Here is a 16,916-nt window from a genome sequence, read left to right on the forward strand (position 1 = left end):
TACTGCAGCAGCCCCACCCCCCGCCCCAGGCCCCCTCGATCCTGGCACCGGGTCCGATCACCACCTGTGCCTGCTGGTGTGGTGCCTGCCTCCTCGGCACTGCGAGCGCCTCCAGGTTCCCCACAGCCTCGGCCTTGGGAGGTGTGTGTTGAGTAAACAAACCTACAGGCACCAGCACGGAAGGCAGGCTGACTGCCCAGCCCGACTCCTGTTGGAGCTGCCCCTCTCCGTGCCCCAGTTTCCCCACCTGAAAACGTAGGGGTTTGCATAAACTGACAGCCCAGTAAATGTCCTTCACAGGTCAGCAGACCTGTGAACCTGCGCGGGAAAGAATAAACAACCTCTTGGTCGCCGTCTTACTGAAAACTGGCCTTTCTTTCCATCCTGAGTGTCGCCAACAAACCACAGGACCCCTTTAGGCAGGACCCCTGGTTTTCACCAACAGAAATCACGGACGTTTCCCAACGGTGTCACCAGGGCTGCAGACATCTCACCCATCCCTACACCGCAGTGCTCGGACCTGCCGCTGGATTTCGGGATAACTGCTTTCCTTTGCAACCCTGCGGATTTCGTCCTGTGCGTTTAATCACTAATCTCGGGACGAAGGTCCCGGGAGCAGGCAAGTGGGACGCCTGCTGTGCCGGCACCCCTCCGGGCCTCAGTTTCCCCGCCGGTCCGGGTTGCAATCTCAGGCCACCTCTCTCTCGGGAACTTGCAGGGCAGCTCCCCGGGCCGACCCTTGGGCTCCTCCAGGGCCCGCTCCGGGGCCCTCCCGAGGCTGGGGGGGGTCCTGCGTCGCTACCCGGACCTCAGTTTCCTCAGGGGCCCCTGACCCAGGCGCCCCGAACCGCTCACCCGCCAATGCCGCCATCTTGGCCTCGGCCTTCAGATAACCTCTGCAGTCCGTCCGTTTTAGCTCTCCGAGTCCCCGGGGCCGTCACCCAAAGCGGTTCGGCTGCTGAGGGAAAACGGAACCCAGGCTCAGAACGTTCCGCCTCTGTGGACGTCCCCCACACTGTGCGCCCCCAACGCCCCACGAGGGATAAAAGGACAGGGGAGTCCGCCTCCAAAAAAGCAGGCGCCCGCACAATTTTTTCCTCACCAGAGAGGCAAAACGAAGATTGCGTCCCTGGGTGGGCTCGAACCACCAACCTTTCGGTTAACAGCCGAACGCGCTAACCGATTGCGCCACAGAGACCGAGTTGCAATTCTGCTTCAGACACGACCCTACAAGGCATGCGCGGTCGGTAAGCGCAGGGCGAACCACGCCTGCGTGCGCCGCTGAATGGGGCGAAATGAAGACGGTAGGGGCCCTTCCACCCCCACGAAAAGCTCAGTTGGAAAAAGAGCTGGATGGCAGATTAAAGGTCCCTGGTTCAATCCCGAGTTTCGGCGACCGTTTCAGCGCCCCCGAGCATCGTGTGTTTTTGTTTGTTTGTTTTTAACATATTTTGATTTCAGAGAGTAAGGGAGAGGGAGAGAGATATAGAAACATCAATGATGAGAGAGAATCATTGATCGGCTGCCTCCCGCACGCCCCACACTGTGGATCGAGCCTGCAACCCGGGAAATGGCCCGACTGGGAATCGAACCGTAATCTCCTGGTTCATAGGTCAATCGAGCCTGCAACTCGGGAAATGGCCCGACTGGGAATCGAACCGTTATCGCCTGATTCATAGGTCGCCGCTCAATCACTGAGCCACGTCAGCCGGCCGCCAGGGAGCATCATTACCCTTTTTCGCAGCTGGTGCAGTTTCTCCTTTCACCAGAATGTGTCCTCATTCTGCAGATGAAGAGCAGGGCTGCCACTCATTCCAACGTGGGAAGAACAGAGCAAGGAACTCAAATCCCGCACTCAAAACCCCTTGTCCCCACCTCCAAGACTATGATTCCAACCTAAACGTTCCCTTTCATCAACCCGATTTTTAAAAAAATCAATGATTAGGTTTTTTCTGTTTAAATATTTTTATTGATTTTTAGAGAGAGAGGAAGGGAGAGAGAAACATCCATGTGAGAGATGGAAAACATCAATTGGCTGCCTCCTGCACGCCCCCTACCTGGGATTGAGTGAAAACATCAATTGGCTGCCTCCTGCACGCCCCCTGGAACTGAGCCTGAAACCCTGGCATGTGCCCTGACCGGGAATCTGAAACCTGAGTGCAGGAGCTGATGATGCTCAATCAACTGGCTACACCCGCCAGGGCAACCCGATTTTTTTTTTTTTTAAATATAAAGAGGAAGGAAGAGGGAGAGAGAGATAGAAACATCCATGATAAGAATCATTGATCAGCTGGCTCCTGCAAGTCTCCCACTGAGGGTCAGCCCACAACCCCGGGCATGTGCCCTTGACTAGCATCAAACCTGGGACCTTTCAGTTTCAGGCCGACGCTCTAGCCACTGAGCCATTGGGCTAGGGTGCAACCCAATTTTTTTCTTTCTTTCTTTTTTTTAAAATATATATTTCTTTATTTATTTCAGAGAGGAAGGGAGAGGGAGAGAGAGATAGAAACATCAATGATGAGAGCGAATCATTGTTGACTGCCTCCTGCACGCCCCCCACTGGGGATCGAGCCCGCAACCCAGGCATGTGCCCTTGGCTGGAATCAAACCCGGGACCCTTCAGTCCACAGGCCAACGCTCCATCCACTGAGCCAAACAGGCCAGGGCAACCCAATTTTTAAAAATAGTGATAGCATTAGAACCAGTGTTTATTGTAAAACCAAACATTACTGAACATCAAAACTGGCAAAATAGATTTCAAGAACACTTGTATATCATTTCATTTTGACAATCCTGCTAGGTAGCTGTTCTGCCCATTTTATGTACGGTGAAACTGAGGCCCAAACAGGCAAAGGCAGGTGAGTGACAGAGCTGGTCTCCTAGCAGGACCACTCCCTGCTCTGTGCTGGTACTGAGCAAAGCAAGGCCTGGTCCCTGTTCTTAAGGAGCTCAAGGTCCCTTGGGAATGAGAGGTGTGGGGTGGGCCTTAGGCCAAAACCCTGTTGCTAAAGGGATGACACACAGGTGGGGAAAGAGTAGATGAGGCGCAGCCAAACCAACTGAGTAGCTCATCTGGATAGAGCATGGTTCTGACATATCAAGGTTGTGAAGATTGATCCCTGATCAGGGCACATACCAGACTCAACCAATGAATACATAAATAAGTGGAACAAGTCAATTTTTTTTTCTGTCTTAAATTTGAAAAATAAAAAAAATAAAACAATAATAATAAAAGGGTGGCCACTCTGACAGGACTCTAAAATTCTGGCAGATGCACAAATAACCTTTCCTTGTAGTTCCCACAACTGGCCATGATGTGCAGTTGGATTTTTATATTTATTTTTGTTGTTGTTTTATCCTCACCTGAGAATATTTTTCCCTTTTTTTTCTTTTCTTTTTTTTTTAGAGAGAGTGGAAGGGAAGAGAGGGAGAGAAACATCAACGTAAGAGGCACATGGCTTGGTTGCCTCCTGCACACACCCTGACCAGCGCCAGAGATCGAACCACAACCAAGGTATAAACCGTTGGCCAGTAATCAAACCCGTGACCCTTCAGTCCTTGGGCCAACACTCTACCCACTGAGCAAACGGTCACTGCCTCCTGAGCAAAACTGGCCAGGGCTGGATTTTCATATTTAAATTGACTTTGTATCTTAGACACAACAAGGTTTTGATTTATAGAAAAGTTACAAAGATATTATAGTTCCAACTAGAGGCCTGGTACATGAAATTCAAAATTCATGCAATGGGCGGGGTGGGGTGGGGGGTCCTCAGCCAGGCCTGCGCCCTCTCGCAGTCCAGGAGCCCTCGGGGGATGTCCGACTGACAGCTTATGCCTGATCCCTGTGGGGAGCAGGCCTAAGCCAGCAGTCAGACATCCTTAATGCTGCTGCAGAGCGGGGAGAGGCTCTGGCCACCACCACTATGCTCACCAGCCATGAGCCGGCTCCTGGCTGAGCTGACCACCAGGGGGCAGCTCCTGCATTGAGCGTCTGCCCCCTGGTGGTCAATGTGTGTTATAGCGACTGGTCATTCCCCTGTTCTGTCAATTTGCATATTAGCCTTTTATTATATACGATGTACCCCATACCTGTGGTTAACATGTTACACTGATTTGATGCATTATCACAACTCCTGAACCAATATGGATACATTAAGGACACCTGCCTTTATTGGGTTTCCCTTCCCCCAAAGTTCCCACCCTGTGAGCATGGCATCTTGGGAGCTGAGCCCCCAACCTAGGCTCACATCTGACTGAGAGAGACCTCAGGGGACCACAGAGCCTCCCCGCCAAGCTGCTCCTGAATTTCTAACCCACAGAAATCAGAATGTTGTTTCCAACTCCTGGGTATCTGGTGCAATTTGTTATACAGCAATAAATAGGGGAAGAAAGAGCCTGCATCAGGAACACAGGTCTCCTGGGAGAGGGGAGAGGGGAGAGGGGAGAGGGGAGAGGAGATACATGGGACAGGGGGAGGAGGAGAGAGGGAGCACAGGAAATGTGGGGCAGTACAGGTTGTGAACCTGGTGCAAGAGTGACCCATGTTCATTGTGCAGACAGGCTTCTCTGTGGCTTGAGGTTCTTACCCTGTGAATACGCTACTTTAAAAAAATCATTTCTAAAGAGAAGTAACAGACTTGCAAAGGTGCCAACACATGCAATGAAATCTCCTTTCCAGGAAGTGGTTCTGTAGAAAATGGCTACTTCCCTGAGGGTGAGGTTAACTGCTCTGCTATAGAGGTTGGTGCTGGGAGTCAACTGACCATAGGGAAGGCATCTGTGTGGTTGCAGGGCCCCAGGGTCTGGATGAGATTCAGTGGAGGGCTGGGCTGGAGGAAAGTGTCTCAGGAGGTCCTGGGAGAGGACAAGGGGGCAGCAAAGAAAACTCAGCAGAGGTGCTGGCAGCTTAGAGCAACTAGCTAAAGCCCATGGGGAAAGGGTGGAGGAGGCAGGCAGGAGTCACTGCCTCCGTAGGTATGGTGACAGGGAAAGGTAGCAAGATCCCCATCAGTTTATGGGGGTGCTCCTGGCAAGCGGCAGGGGCCAAGGATGCTGCTCAAAACCCTCCTCCAACCCTAACCAGTTTGGCTCAGTGGATAGAGCGTCAGCTTGCGGACTCAAGGGTCCCAGGTTTGATTCCGGTCAAGTGCATGTACCTTGGTTGCGGGCACATCCCCAGCAGGGAGATGTGCAGGAGGCAGCTGATCGATGTTTCTCTCTCATCGATGTTCCTAACTCTCTATCCCCTTCCTCTCTTTAAAAAAATCAATAAAATATATTTTTAAAAAAACAGAAACAAAAACCCTCCTCCAGTGCCCAGAACGTTCCCCCACCCCCGCCCCATGTCAACAGTACAGAGGGGAGAGCCTGCTGTAAGAGATATACAGGCTTAGCTGCCGGAACACTAGAGGGATGCCATCGCCATTGAGACTGGTGGGTGCAGGAGGGTGTGGGTGGGTGGGGTGCCCCAGCTGCAGCCCCGCCTTGTGCTGGGTGACGTCCATCTTCTTCATACTTGAGAAGCAGCTGAGTGGCACTGGCTTCCCCAGGGGCAGTGACCACCTCTCAGGCCTTCTAGGAAATTTCTCACTTGGCAGGTAAGCGGGTTGTGACTTCCTGAACGACTACCACCACCCATTTAGAGGGAGAACAGACCTCCACCCACCCCACTAGCCACCACTGCAACCTTGCCTCCGGACAAACACCCAGAATGCACAAAAACACAGCAAGCGCTGAAAACACCTGTTGGGACATGGGGCCAGGATGTGGTTAGAAGCCTCCCCAGATGGGGCCGGGGCTGGACCCCACAAGCTCCAAAATGACCTGAGGGACACACGCGGAGCCCAGGAAAGCAGTCAGAGCTCCAAAATGGCATTTACTTCCCGTCTGAACGGTTCAAGTCTACAGCACAGCCTTGAAACACAGTGAAGATGAGCAAAGAAACAGACATTTAAAAATGCTTCACAATAATGGAATAGGCCCATGTGGAGCACAGGGTTTCCATGGGGCCTCATGGACATTTGTTATCCAAAAAGTACAGCCCGTGTATTTGTTCACTGTCAATGCCGTCAAACTTTTGGAAGGGAGCCAGGCCCATTTGGCAGTGCTGCTGGGGCCCTCCAGTGTGAGGATAGAGGACTCGGTCCAGAAAGAGTGACCTGTGCAGGGCCAAGCTACTAGGCATCAGGAGCCTTCCCCATGAGATGCAGACCCCCACCCACTATGGTCGTAGCTTTGGGCCACCAATCCCTCTCTCCCAAGCCTGGCCCTATACTGTCACCCCTCTGGCCAACTCAGGAGGGATGACAGCAGGTCTGTTAGAGCCACATGTAACAATTTCCTGCTCTTAGATTTGAGCAAAATAAACTGAGACAAAGATCGCTGGCAGGGTTCTGAGGCCCCCAACATATTATGCCATCTCCCCAGCACATCCTGTTAACCAACCAGAAGTGATTGTGTAGCTCCTTCCTGTTCAATATCTCAGGGCACCAGGGCACCCACTCTCACACATGCCAGCAGAGTCTCCTTCAGACTGTCCCCTGCAGTAATCCCCATCGGGTAAGGGGGACACCAGGAGAGAGGGCGTGTCATCATGGGTGACAATGAAGCCAGGGTAATAATGAAGGGGCAGGACCTTGATGTTAACATCACCAATGTTTACTGCAACAGTGTTGCATCAGCTTAGAATAAATAACTCATTGGTGTGGGGCTCTAACTGGTATGTGTTCAAGGCCTGGCCAAGTAAAATGAGGCATGGTTTGTATACAGCTAGAATTCCAAGCCAGGGGCCCTAGGGGCCCTGGGACCCGTCTCATGCTTTGGGCAGGAACAAGCCCAATCCTGTGGCTCCCAGACCAAGAGCTGGGTACAGGGCATGTACACAATGACCTTAGTTGTCCATCTGGGAGCAGTGAAAACATGGCATCATCACAGCTACCCATGTAAGTTACTGAGACAATAGGGCTGGCTGGGCTGTGACAATGCTCAGCGCTGGGACATGCATGGAAATCCACGGGGGACAGGCAGCCTCGACATCCGTCTGGAGCGGAGACTCACCCGACATGAGTCCGAGCAGAAAGAGGCTCTAGAAAGATTTATGTCTGTCTCTTGTCCTGCATGAGCAACATAGCAAATGCTAAAGCACGTTTCTGCCTTTTACAAATACTGGTTTTCCTAAAAAATGTACAAGGAGGCACAGCAAACTCAGGAACCATCTTAAGAGGAAACCACACAAAGGAGGGGAAAATGGAAAAACACATGATTATCTCTGGAGCTATACATTCATTCATATCAGACTCTTTAAAAAACAACAACTCCTGTTTAATATCGGATACAATGCTTTTTAACATAAAAAGACAAATGTGTACCTTATATTAAACTATTCTGTACAGTCGCAAGTAATGAAATAACGCAAAATGAGTCAGTTTTGTCCTTTCAAAAACCTTTCAGGAACTGTATCTTCCCTGAAAAGCCAGGAAAATAAAACCCATAGACAGATCTGATGTACACATCTCTCCAGTTCCATCTTCAGAACCCGTGTGCAACAGCCCAGGGACCTCTGGCAACTCTCACTACACACGATGGCGCCTTCCCACATCAGCATCGCTGGTTCCTTTCTTCTAGGAGCTGGTTGTCAAATATTTCTTTTTCCCTTCAGAAGATAAAAAATGACAACTTCATTTTAGTAATTAATTGTGTTTTAAAAAGCATGAAACAGAGGAGTTGATGTATGATGGGGGCAGCTTCAGTTTGGAAAGTCCTGGAGGATGGTGGGGATGGTTTGGACGACAATGTGAATGTGTCCAATGCTGCTGAATTGTCCACTTAAAAATGGTTAAGATGGCCCTGGCCAGATAGTGCAGTTGGTTAGAGCCTCGTCCGGATACCCCCAGGTTGTGGGTTTAATCCTCGGTCAGGGCATATACGAGAGTCAACTAATGAATACATACATAAGTGGAAAAATAAACTGATGTTGTTTTCTCTCTCTTTCCCCTCTCCACATTAAAATCATAGTAAAAGAAAAGGTTTAAATGATTTAAGATGATAAAGTTGTATTATGCATATTTTACCACAACTCTATAAAGAAAATTTTTTAAAAATTAATTAATCCTCGCCCGACCCGCATGGCTCAGTGGTTGAGCATCAACCTATGAATCAGGAGGTCAAAGTTTGATTCCTGGTCAGGGCACATGCCCGGGTTGCAGGCTCAATCTCCAGTGGGAGGCATGAAGGAGGTAGCCAATCAATGATTCTTTCTCATCAATGATGTTTCTCTCTCTCTCTCCTTCTCCTTTCCTCTTGAAATCAATAAAATATATTTTAAAAAATAATTAATCCTCACCAAAGGATATTTTTTCCACTGATTTCTAGAGAGTGGAAGGGAAGGAGTGGGGAGAGAGACATATTGATTGGTTGCCTGCCACAGGCACTCCTACCAGGGCTGAGGAACCTGCATCCGAGGTATGGTATGTGCCTTTGACAGGGAATCAAACCCACAACCCTTGGGTCTGAAGGCCAACACTCTAACCACTAAACAACCCAGCCAGGGCAAAAAATAATTTTTAAAAGTATGAAATTTCAAATTGTCCTTTTTTGAGTGGGTGGAGGGGGTGTTAATCATCACCCGAGGATATTTTTCTTTCCTTTTCTTTTAATTTAAAAAAATATATATTTGATTGATTTTTTTTACAGAGAGGAAGGGAGAGGGTTAGAGAGTTAGAAACATCGATGAGAGAGAAACATCGAAGAGTTGCCTCCTGCACACCCCCTACTGGGGATGTGCCCACAACCAAGGTACATGCCCTTGACTGGATTTGAACCTGGGACCCTTCAGTCCGCAGGCCGATGCTCTATCCACTGAGCCAAACCGGTTAGGGCCCAAGGATATTTTTCCATTGATCCCTAGCGAGAGTGGAAGAAAAAGACAGAGAGAATTATCAATGAGAGAGAAACACATTGATTGGTTGCCTCCTGCACAAGCCCCTACCAGGGCCTGAGCCGGGGAGGACCCTGCAACCAAGGTATTTGCCCTTGACCAGAATCAAACCCGGGACGTTGGGTCTGCAGGCTGACACTCTATCTACTGAGCCAAACCGTTTAGGGATCAAACTGTCCTTTTTTAAGCGACTCCCAGTTAAGAAAAACTGTGTCAACAATCACTTGGCTGGCCACTGCATTCAGGATATAAATAAACACATTAATTCAGAGGTAGCTCAGGTAAACACAGGAACCTTGGAGGTAAATGTGCACACGTCAGTTCAAAACAAGAAAAACGGCAGCCTGAAAATGAGCACAACAGAAACAGCACACACACCTTAGCGATGCACAGTAAAGTCCGTTTTGTGCACAACCTCTTAACTTATAAAACAAGAGGGACACGGGTATATATCATGACAGACAGACCGTGTGGCTAAAAATTGGGGCGAAAGAACAGAAACAGAGGCTAATCACTAATGGTGTTCCTTAGACCATATCCCTGAGGAATAAAATGGGGCTGGTGTTTTCACCCTAATTCAGTTATGTTAGCCGGTGAACCTCATTTCCAGTGGGCATTTGACATGTTCATGGCAGGCAGAGGCTGTGAAGAAATGCTGGCAACCCAGCAGGGAGAAGAGTGTGGAGATGGAGACAGGATCACAGGAGCAGAAGTTTGAGCTCCCAGACATAGCTACTCTGCCCAGCTTCCCCCAAGACCACTATCTTGACTGTATATGGATCGTGCCAGGCCTGAGATCCAGGAACTGAGATGCCAAATTTGTTTCCGAAGGCCCTTCCTGTCCTGTTAAGTGAGCTGCACGCAGAGCCAATTGACTCTTCTGTGGGCAGCTGCACAGGAGGCCTGTCATCCCCTGAGGCCGGCAGGCAGCCCTCCTACCCTCCCTGCACACGCTGGGGCCCTGCCTGGGAAGGATGCCGAGCGTCTTCACCGAGTGTCCTGTGACAGTGCCCAGTCAGCCCTGGAGGGAGCCCCTAGCCTGTGACTCTAGTTGAGTCTTCAGCTTGTCACTGGCACGCAGCCACGCCTGTTTCCAGCAAGACCTGGCAACATGCCCAGAAGGGATTAGGGGCTCCGGGGCCAGAACTCCAAGGGCAGCTCACCACACCAATGTGAGAGAAACGTCTTGATCAGAGCCTTCTCTGACTGGTGAATACCCATCAGTACGAGTGCTTCCTGTTCTCAAACAGCCATGCCACTGCAGCACAGGGGAGAGTTGAAAATACAGTATCGGCCCTCAGCAATCAGAGATTAGGCAGAGAGGCCGAGTACACGTCCGGGGGTCACCCTGGCTGCCCCTATAGGGTGCTACATGGGTCCTCGGTATGTATCCAGTATAGGGCCCAGGGCCCACGGCCCAAACTCGACAGAGGACAAGAACGTCCACTGCTGGCTTCACCGGGTTCGTCTGGCATTGCAACTGCCAAGTGCTAATGTATACTTTCAAGTTTATGTGACTCATTTACCAAAGTGGGTATCTAGTCCAACATATCCAGAAGAGGGGCCTCAGTCCCAGCTGCTAGCATGTGTGCAAATACAAGCCTTGGAAGATACGTTGTAAAATGGTTGGGGCAAGGCTCTGAGCAGCCTACCGGTAGCTCAGCAAAGGTCCTTTGATGTACTTCTCCTCGGCCGTCTTGTAATCTACCTCGTCCACCGCAGAAATCGCGCAGATGATGGCCTGCAAGAGGGGAACAGGTTAACACCAGGTCAGGCCACTCTCGGCGCCAAGCTATGAAGAATTAGCAAGGGGCCAGTTCGACCACATGCTGGCCTCCAGACACGTCCCCATTTATGGCCTAAAAGATATGTATGGAACCCGTGACATCTCTGCTGTAATAAAGTTTATGAATTAAATCAGTAACATTATCTTCTAAACTAAAGACAAGAGTTCCTGTCACTAAAAGCATATAATAACAAAAGGCAGCACCCAAACCAACAAGTGCATTTTAGGAAAGTTTTGAGTTTACTGTTAAAAAATAAAAAGGTATAATAGTGATGATTTGAATACATAATAGATGCCTGATATCAAGGAATCATTGTCAATTTTTTTAGGTGAAATAATAGCATTGTGGTTATATCAAAAGACATCAGGGCCAGGTCATTCTTTGTGGGGCTGTCTTGGGTTGTTGAGCAGTATCTTGGCCCCACCTTCTTGATGCCAGGAGCACATTTAGAGTGACAACCCCAAATGTTCCCAGGAAGCAGGATTATCCCATTTTAAAGATACACAAGCAAGTATTTATGAATAAAAAACATTTGGGCCCTGGCCAAGTAGCTCAGTTGGTTAGAGCATCATCCCAATGGGCCAAGGTTGCAGGTTCAATCCCCAGTTAGGGCACATACAAGAATCATCTAATAAATGCATAAATAGTTGTAACAGCAAGTTGATGTTTCTCTCTCTCTCTTTCCCCTTTCCTCTCTCTCTCTAAACTTAATTTAAAAAAATTATATATATATGTGTGTGTGTGTGTGTGTATATATCTCCCAATTGTTTTTTACATGTTTGGGATTCCCCTCTGCCCAAAAAAACTAATTTGGGGGAAGGACTGGAGGCACATATGGACTGAGGTCACCATTCCAGCCAGGTGATGAGCACATAAGGGTTCACGATATATATATATATATTTGGGACTTGCGACAATTGTAAAGTTCAACATATTTTCATTTGTCAGTATCTTGTCCACACTATGCATACACACCCAGCAGTGCCCATTCTGAATTTCACAGTAACCTAGGAGCTGTGTCTGCTCCTTGCCCAGCCCAGCCCAGCCCCAGTACTGAGGAAAGTTAAAACTCCCGTTTCCAGAGTAAATTCTGGAACAGTCACTACCAGTACATGCAGATGAAGCCTGCATCTTCTTCCCCCAGGGCTGGCGATGAGATCAGAACACCCTAGCCCTGTGCCACTGCCCACGGAATGGCCAGGAGGGCTGGGACTCCATGAATCCCCTCCAGGCAGATTCTGGAAGGGTGACATTCTAGCATCAAACCGCCCCATGCCCCATGCCTGGGCAAAAGTGGGCTCGTCTATAGTTGGGCCCACACCACAGACCCCCACCACCCTCATGCACAGGATGTCTTGCTGGCCACTCACTTCAGGCAGAAGGACGTCCAGGATGAAGCGGATTTGGTCACCGTTGATCTGCGTCAGCATCCTGCTGCCTGTTTCCTGGTAGACCCCTTGCAAGTATTTCACCACCAGGTCCAGCTGTTCCTCATCTTCCAGGTACGTCTCTACACACGTCACATACTGCCCAGAGTTCAGAAACGTCTGCAGCCACCTGGATGGCTTCCTGTTCTTCAAGATGGCCCGCAGGTGGTTCTCAGCGCCCCTCGTCTTCACGATGTACTCCACCAGCTTTTGGTTGGCCCGGTCCCGGGCAGCTCGTGATCGATCGGGCAAGACTTTTCTGCAGGGTTGCCTCCTGCCCCAGGGACTCCCAGCCAGAGGCATCTCAGGATCCTCATGGCAGAGCCGAGGGAATCGGGTCCCCAAGACATCCTGCTGGATGGACTTGCGGACAGGATAGCCTATAGAGAAGGCAAGGCATGCGTCTGTGGGCCTGCCGCCCAGGTGGGGTCCCTTCACTATGTCCTGGGAGTATGGGGCAGACCCCAGGCCATGCAGACACTGGGGCAGCCACATTCCTAAAGGGTTCTTCCTCTGGCAGAAGCCCTCATCATTCCCTCAACTCTGCCCTTTAGCCAAGTTTAACTTGAAAGAGCAGAGCCCCTCCAGCCCCCAAAAGAAGCATTAATTCATCTATCTCCCTCTTTAAGGATGGGAGGAATGGGAAAGTATGTATGTACGACGGTCACTAAATGAAAACAAAGAGACAAGGAAGGAAGACAAAAAGTACTGTTCATATATTTTAACATTTGGGCGTTATCACTGACAGGGCAGTTTTAGAAGTGGACCTGCTGTCCAGGCCCCTATGGCAGGGAGGGAGAGGAGACCTGGGGGTGCCCTGTGGATACCAGGCTAGCTAAACGATCCCACAATCCAGGAGAAGGCTTGGGGAACTGTTACTTTTAGACTAAAAAGCAGGCCACACTTTTCAAGAGGAGCTGGTGGACTTACTTATATTTGCTGCATAATATTCCAGGAAAGAGCCAGAGAAGGAACCACAGCCTGCAGAGGAGGGAGAAGGGGAGAAGGCGCACATGAGGCAGGCTCTAGAAACCCCTTTCAGGTTGTAGGGTCTGGATGCTCCGACAACACATCGGCCCCAATGAGACCCCTTCTAGTGGAAGGGCTGGTGCAGCATGGAGCCCGAGGCCACGAAAAGGCCACGAGTTTCTGCTAACAAGCCTGATTCAGATTCCCAATTCCCAACAGCCCAACTTGGGGTGGACAGAAACCAGCTCTGGTTCAAAGGAGGCCCCATCTTTTGTCCATGTCCAACATCACCACCTCTTCCTGGGTGCCTGCTTATACACCTGTACTGGGGACACAACTGTCAAGGGCTAGGCCAGACTACCATGGGGAATGGGCTGCGCTCAGCCTTGACCACCAGAGGGTCTGCAGAGGAGGCCCCCATGCTGCTGCCCCCACCCACTCCCTTTGTCCAAGGCTGTGGAGGTCCCACGTACCGAGCCGGACCCTGTAATCAGTGATCAGGGAGACACACCAGCCAATAGCCTGGTCGAAGTCCTCCTTAGCCTCATTCTGCAACAAGAGAGATAGCAGGTGTCAATAGGAGTCTGCTGGGACTCCTCTTGCCGGCTCAGTACCCTTATCTAGGAAGGGCACCCAGCAGATACCCCCGGGCAGGCTCCCAAGGCTGGCAGGGAATGCCTGGCAAGGCCCAGCTCTGGGGCCAGGCTGCTCAGAACATAGTGCCTTGTGAGCCTGTCTCTGGGCCAGAGGCCTGAAGACTCAAAGAGAAGGTGGATAAACACCCCGAATTGCAGTTGCCATGACCATCATAGGGAGAGGACCTTAAAGTGAGAAATAAATCCTTTTAAGAGACGTCTTTGTGCCCAGCACTTAGAGGGGCAGTCTAAGCCTAAAGGGAGTGACATTTGGCCACCACCAAACCAAGAACAATATAACCGGCAAGGCTCCCTGAGCTGGGACGAGTTCCCAGGAAATGTCCACAGACTCAAGACAAACCCACGTCCTGCGTTACTGCTGCCTTGGCCTGGCCACCCTCCTGTGGTCACCACATGAAGCAGGCAAGGGATGCAAGCACAGCAAGCAGCTCTAGCGGGAGAAGGCCAAACTAACTGGCACCTGGGATGGCAGACAGTGTAGCACCAGGGAAGGAGACACACAGGGGCCTACAGATGCCACAAAGCAGTGATAGTCACCCAAGGGCCAGCAGAGACCGTGAGAGCCAATCCATCAACATTTAGAACAGGCGACACCCCTTGGATGTGCTGCTCACCGCTACTCAGAGGACCCACCTCGTGCTCCCCTACACACTCATCTCACAGGGGAACATGGGGAACAGGAAGCTGGCCACAGATGCCCTCCAGGAATCTAGACCACAAGAGGCCCACACATCATCTTCTTGTAACAGATCCTAAAGCAAGATTCCTACTCTGCTTTCTGCACCATGGCAGCCCCTCCTCCTCCCCACCATGGGAAAGTACCAGGACCCTAAGAATGCACATAGCACTTAGAGGAGTCAGTGGCCTGGAAGGCTGGGTGAGTAGCTCCCTGTACTTACAGATTGGCATTCAGGGAGCACAGAACCCTGTAAGACTAGAACCAGGCCCCACCGACACGCACTCCGATGGGGATTGGGCACCCAGCACTGGTTGTGGGTTAGACGTAGCAGACAAAACAGATGGAGCAAGGCTCACATTGTGGAGATGGGCAAATCAGGGGGAAAAGGAAGGGAAGAGTCTGGTATGGGAGCCAATCTTCCAAACGCCCACCTGTCCCTGCAGCCTGAGGCCTGATGCCTCAGGAAACAACACAGGAGTGGGCAGCGGGCTTCCCAGATGCCAGCACTCTTGAGGATACAGCTCAGACACAGACTGCTTCCCAACCTGGAAACCCAGGAAACCCTGGCAACTGCCATGGGAACTCCCAGAGTGGGGTGCAGGCAGAAGCCTCACCTCCCTGCCCAGTTTTGGTTTGTGTTTTTGAAAGCTGGAACAACAAAGAGCAGTGTTTCAAAACTGGACAGGGTTTTGAAGGAGCAACACCTCATGGCTCATGGATTCACGTATAACAAAGCTGATCACAGAATTGTGGGGACTTGGCCACTGGAAGCAGAGCAGGTAGCCTGGGGAGTGTCCTGACCCCAACTCATGCTGTGCTCAGGCACCGGGTGGGCAGGGTCCTTACTCCAAGAGGCCCTGTGCCTCATCGCAAGGGGCAGCCTCAGGAGCCAGAGGGAACAGGCCTCATGTCCAGCCTCTCTGCCACCTTAGCCCCTAGCCTGGGACAAACAGTTCCCCTGCCACAGCCTGTTTCCACCCCTGAACCACAAGACAGACAGGTGGCAAGCTCCTGGGTAGTTGAGGGCCCCTGCAGGAACCCCAGGGTAGTGGCCAAAGCAGGCAGGGCAGGTGCTAGTAGCACCCTATGATAGTGATTTCAAAGGCTACACAAAGGACACAGTCATAAGGGAGCTATTTAGTGAAGCACAGATAACAAGCAACCTACCAGAAGCGCCTGCTTCTCTTTACAGTCGAAGTGCTTCAGCCTCTTGAGAGGCACTGTGATGCTGCAGAAAGCAGAGGCAAGGTAACAGAGACGTAAGGCACCACGTGAACAGACATTGTCTTCCTCTGACAGTTAGGAGGGGCCTCTGCCAGACCAGGTCACCCAAGGCAACTGCTGTGGCCAGGTGCCCAAGGAAGCCCCTTGGAGCCATGCCCTGGAGTGACAGGTACCCTTGAGTGGGTCCCTAAGGGGACAGAGATGCCAGGGCCCAATCTCTACACTGCTGGTGACCAAAGGAGGGGTGGCAGCACCGAAGTGCCAGAGGATCAGACAGGACCAGCTCCACAGTAGCCTCGGTGCAGAGTGGTGTGGTGCCTGCTGAGCTCGCTGGGAGCAGTGACACATTGTGTGTATTCTCATCCCAGGATGAAGGGTGAGTTGAGAAAGACCGACAACTATCCACATGACAAAACTCAGACTGAGGCAGGGTCCCTGTTCACAACCTGCATGGAGGGAGCCACCTTTGCTAGTTTCTGGGAAATGGGGGTCTGGTGCATGTCTGGCTGGGTGGCCTTTCAAAGCCCGCAAATAAAGGTTGGAAAACTGAGCTGTGTGACCTGGCAGGCCCCGGATGCCTGCTCCCCAGCGCCTATTCCGGGAAGCGTCCGTAAAGAGCCAGGGATGATGGGCTCACCCTCGCCCTTTCGGGTCCATGTGTCCTTCAATGAAAAGCACACTCGCTTTCTTTTCTCTCCGCTTCACGTTCTTGACCTATGGGCAAAGCCAAGAAAACAAAGCATCAAGAATCCAGGAAAAGCCATGGGTTTTAAATCCTTTTTTGACACCATCTCATTGAGCAAGAGGTAACCAACTGACACCTATGACAGGGAATGCCGCTGGCTGGCGGACTGAAGTGAAGTCCACATGGTAACATGCTTAGGAACTGCCCAAGTTTTGCTGCATGCATGGCTCTAAGGCAGTGGTTCTCAACCTTCTGGCCCTTTAAATACAGTTCCTCATGTTGTGACCCAACCATAAAATTATTTTCGTTGCTACCTCATAACTGTAATGTTGCTACTGTTATGAATCGTAATGTAAATATCTGATATGCAGGATGGTCTTAGGTGACCCCTGTGAAAGGGTCGTCCGACCGCCAAAAGGGTCGCGACCCACAGGTTGAGAACCGCTGCTCTAAGGGGTTTGACAACTGAGCAGAACCAGGCAGGGTTTTCTTAAAATTTTAAATAGCCGAAACCGGTTTGGCTCAGTGGATAGAGCGTCGGCCTGCGGACTGAA

General features: G+C 50.9%; 2 protein-coding genes and 1 non-coding gene across 4 annotated transcripts in view; all 3 read right to left on the reverse strand.

Annotated features, from left to right (window-relative positions):
- The window catches only part of NDUFS7 (NADH dehydrogenase (ubiquinone) Fe-S protein 7, 20kDa (NADH-coenzyme Q reductase)), a 9,562-nt gene extending 8,611 nt beyond the window's left edge, over positions 1-951 (reverse strand). The window contains exon 1 of the mRNA XM_005866683.2: positions 856-951. Within this exon, the coding sequence (XP_005866745.1) occupies positions 856-871 (16 nt within the window). The 5' untranslated portion in view covers positions 872-951. The remainder of the gene's footprint in view (positions 1-855) is intronic.
- Positions 952-1,124: 173 nt separating this feature from the next.
- Positions 1,125-1,198, reverse strand: TRNAN-GUU. Its single transcript has one exon. It is a non-coding gene; the product is annotated as a tRNA-Asn (tRNA).
- Positions 1,199-7,298: 6,100 nt separating this feature from the next.
- The window catches only part of LOC102240733 (PWWP domain-containing protein MUM1), a 28,069-nt gene continuing 18,451 nt past the window's right edge, over positions 7,299-16,916 (reverse strand). For both annotated transcript variants that reach the window (XM_014540109.1, XM_014540108.1), the window contains 7 exons: positions 16,315-16,391; positions 15,621-15,681; positions 13,592-13,667; positions 13,080-13,130; positions 12,093-12,529; positions 10,588-10,676; positions 7,299-7,651 (listed from right to left, as the gene is read on the reverse strand). In XM_014540109.1, coding sequence (XP_014395595.1) covers positions 7,597-7,651; positions 10,588-10,676; positions 12,093-12,529; positions 13,080-13,130; positions 13,592-13,667; positions 15,621-15,681; positions 16,315-16,391 — 846 coding nt within the window. In that variant the 3' untranslated portion in view covers positions 7,299-7,596. The remainder of the gene's footprint in view (positions 7,652-10,587; positions 10,677-12,092; positions 12,530-13,079; positions 13,131-13,591; positions 13,668-15,620; positions 15,682-16,314; positions 16,392-16,916) is intronic.

The sequence above is a fragment of the Myotis brandtii genome, unplaced genomic scaffold (genome assembly GCF_000412655.1).
Source record: "Myotis brandtii unplaced genomic scaffold, ASM41265v1 scaffold236, whole genome shotgun sequence".
NCBI lineage: Eukaryota > Metazoa > Chordata > Mammalia > Chiroptera > Vespertilionidae > Myotis > Myotis brandtii.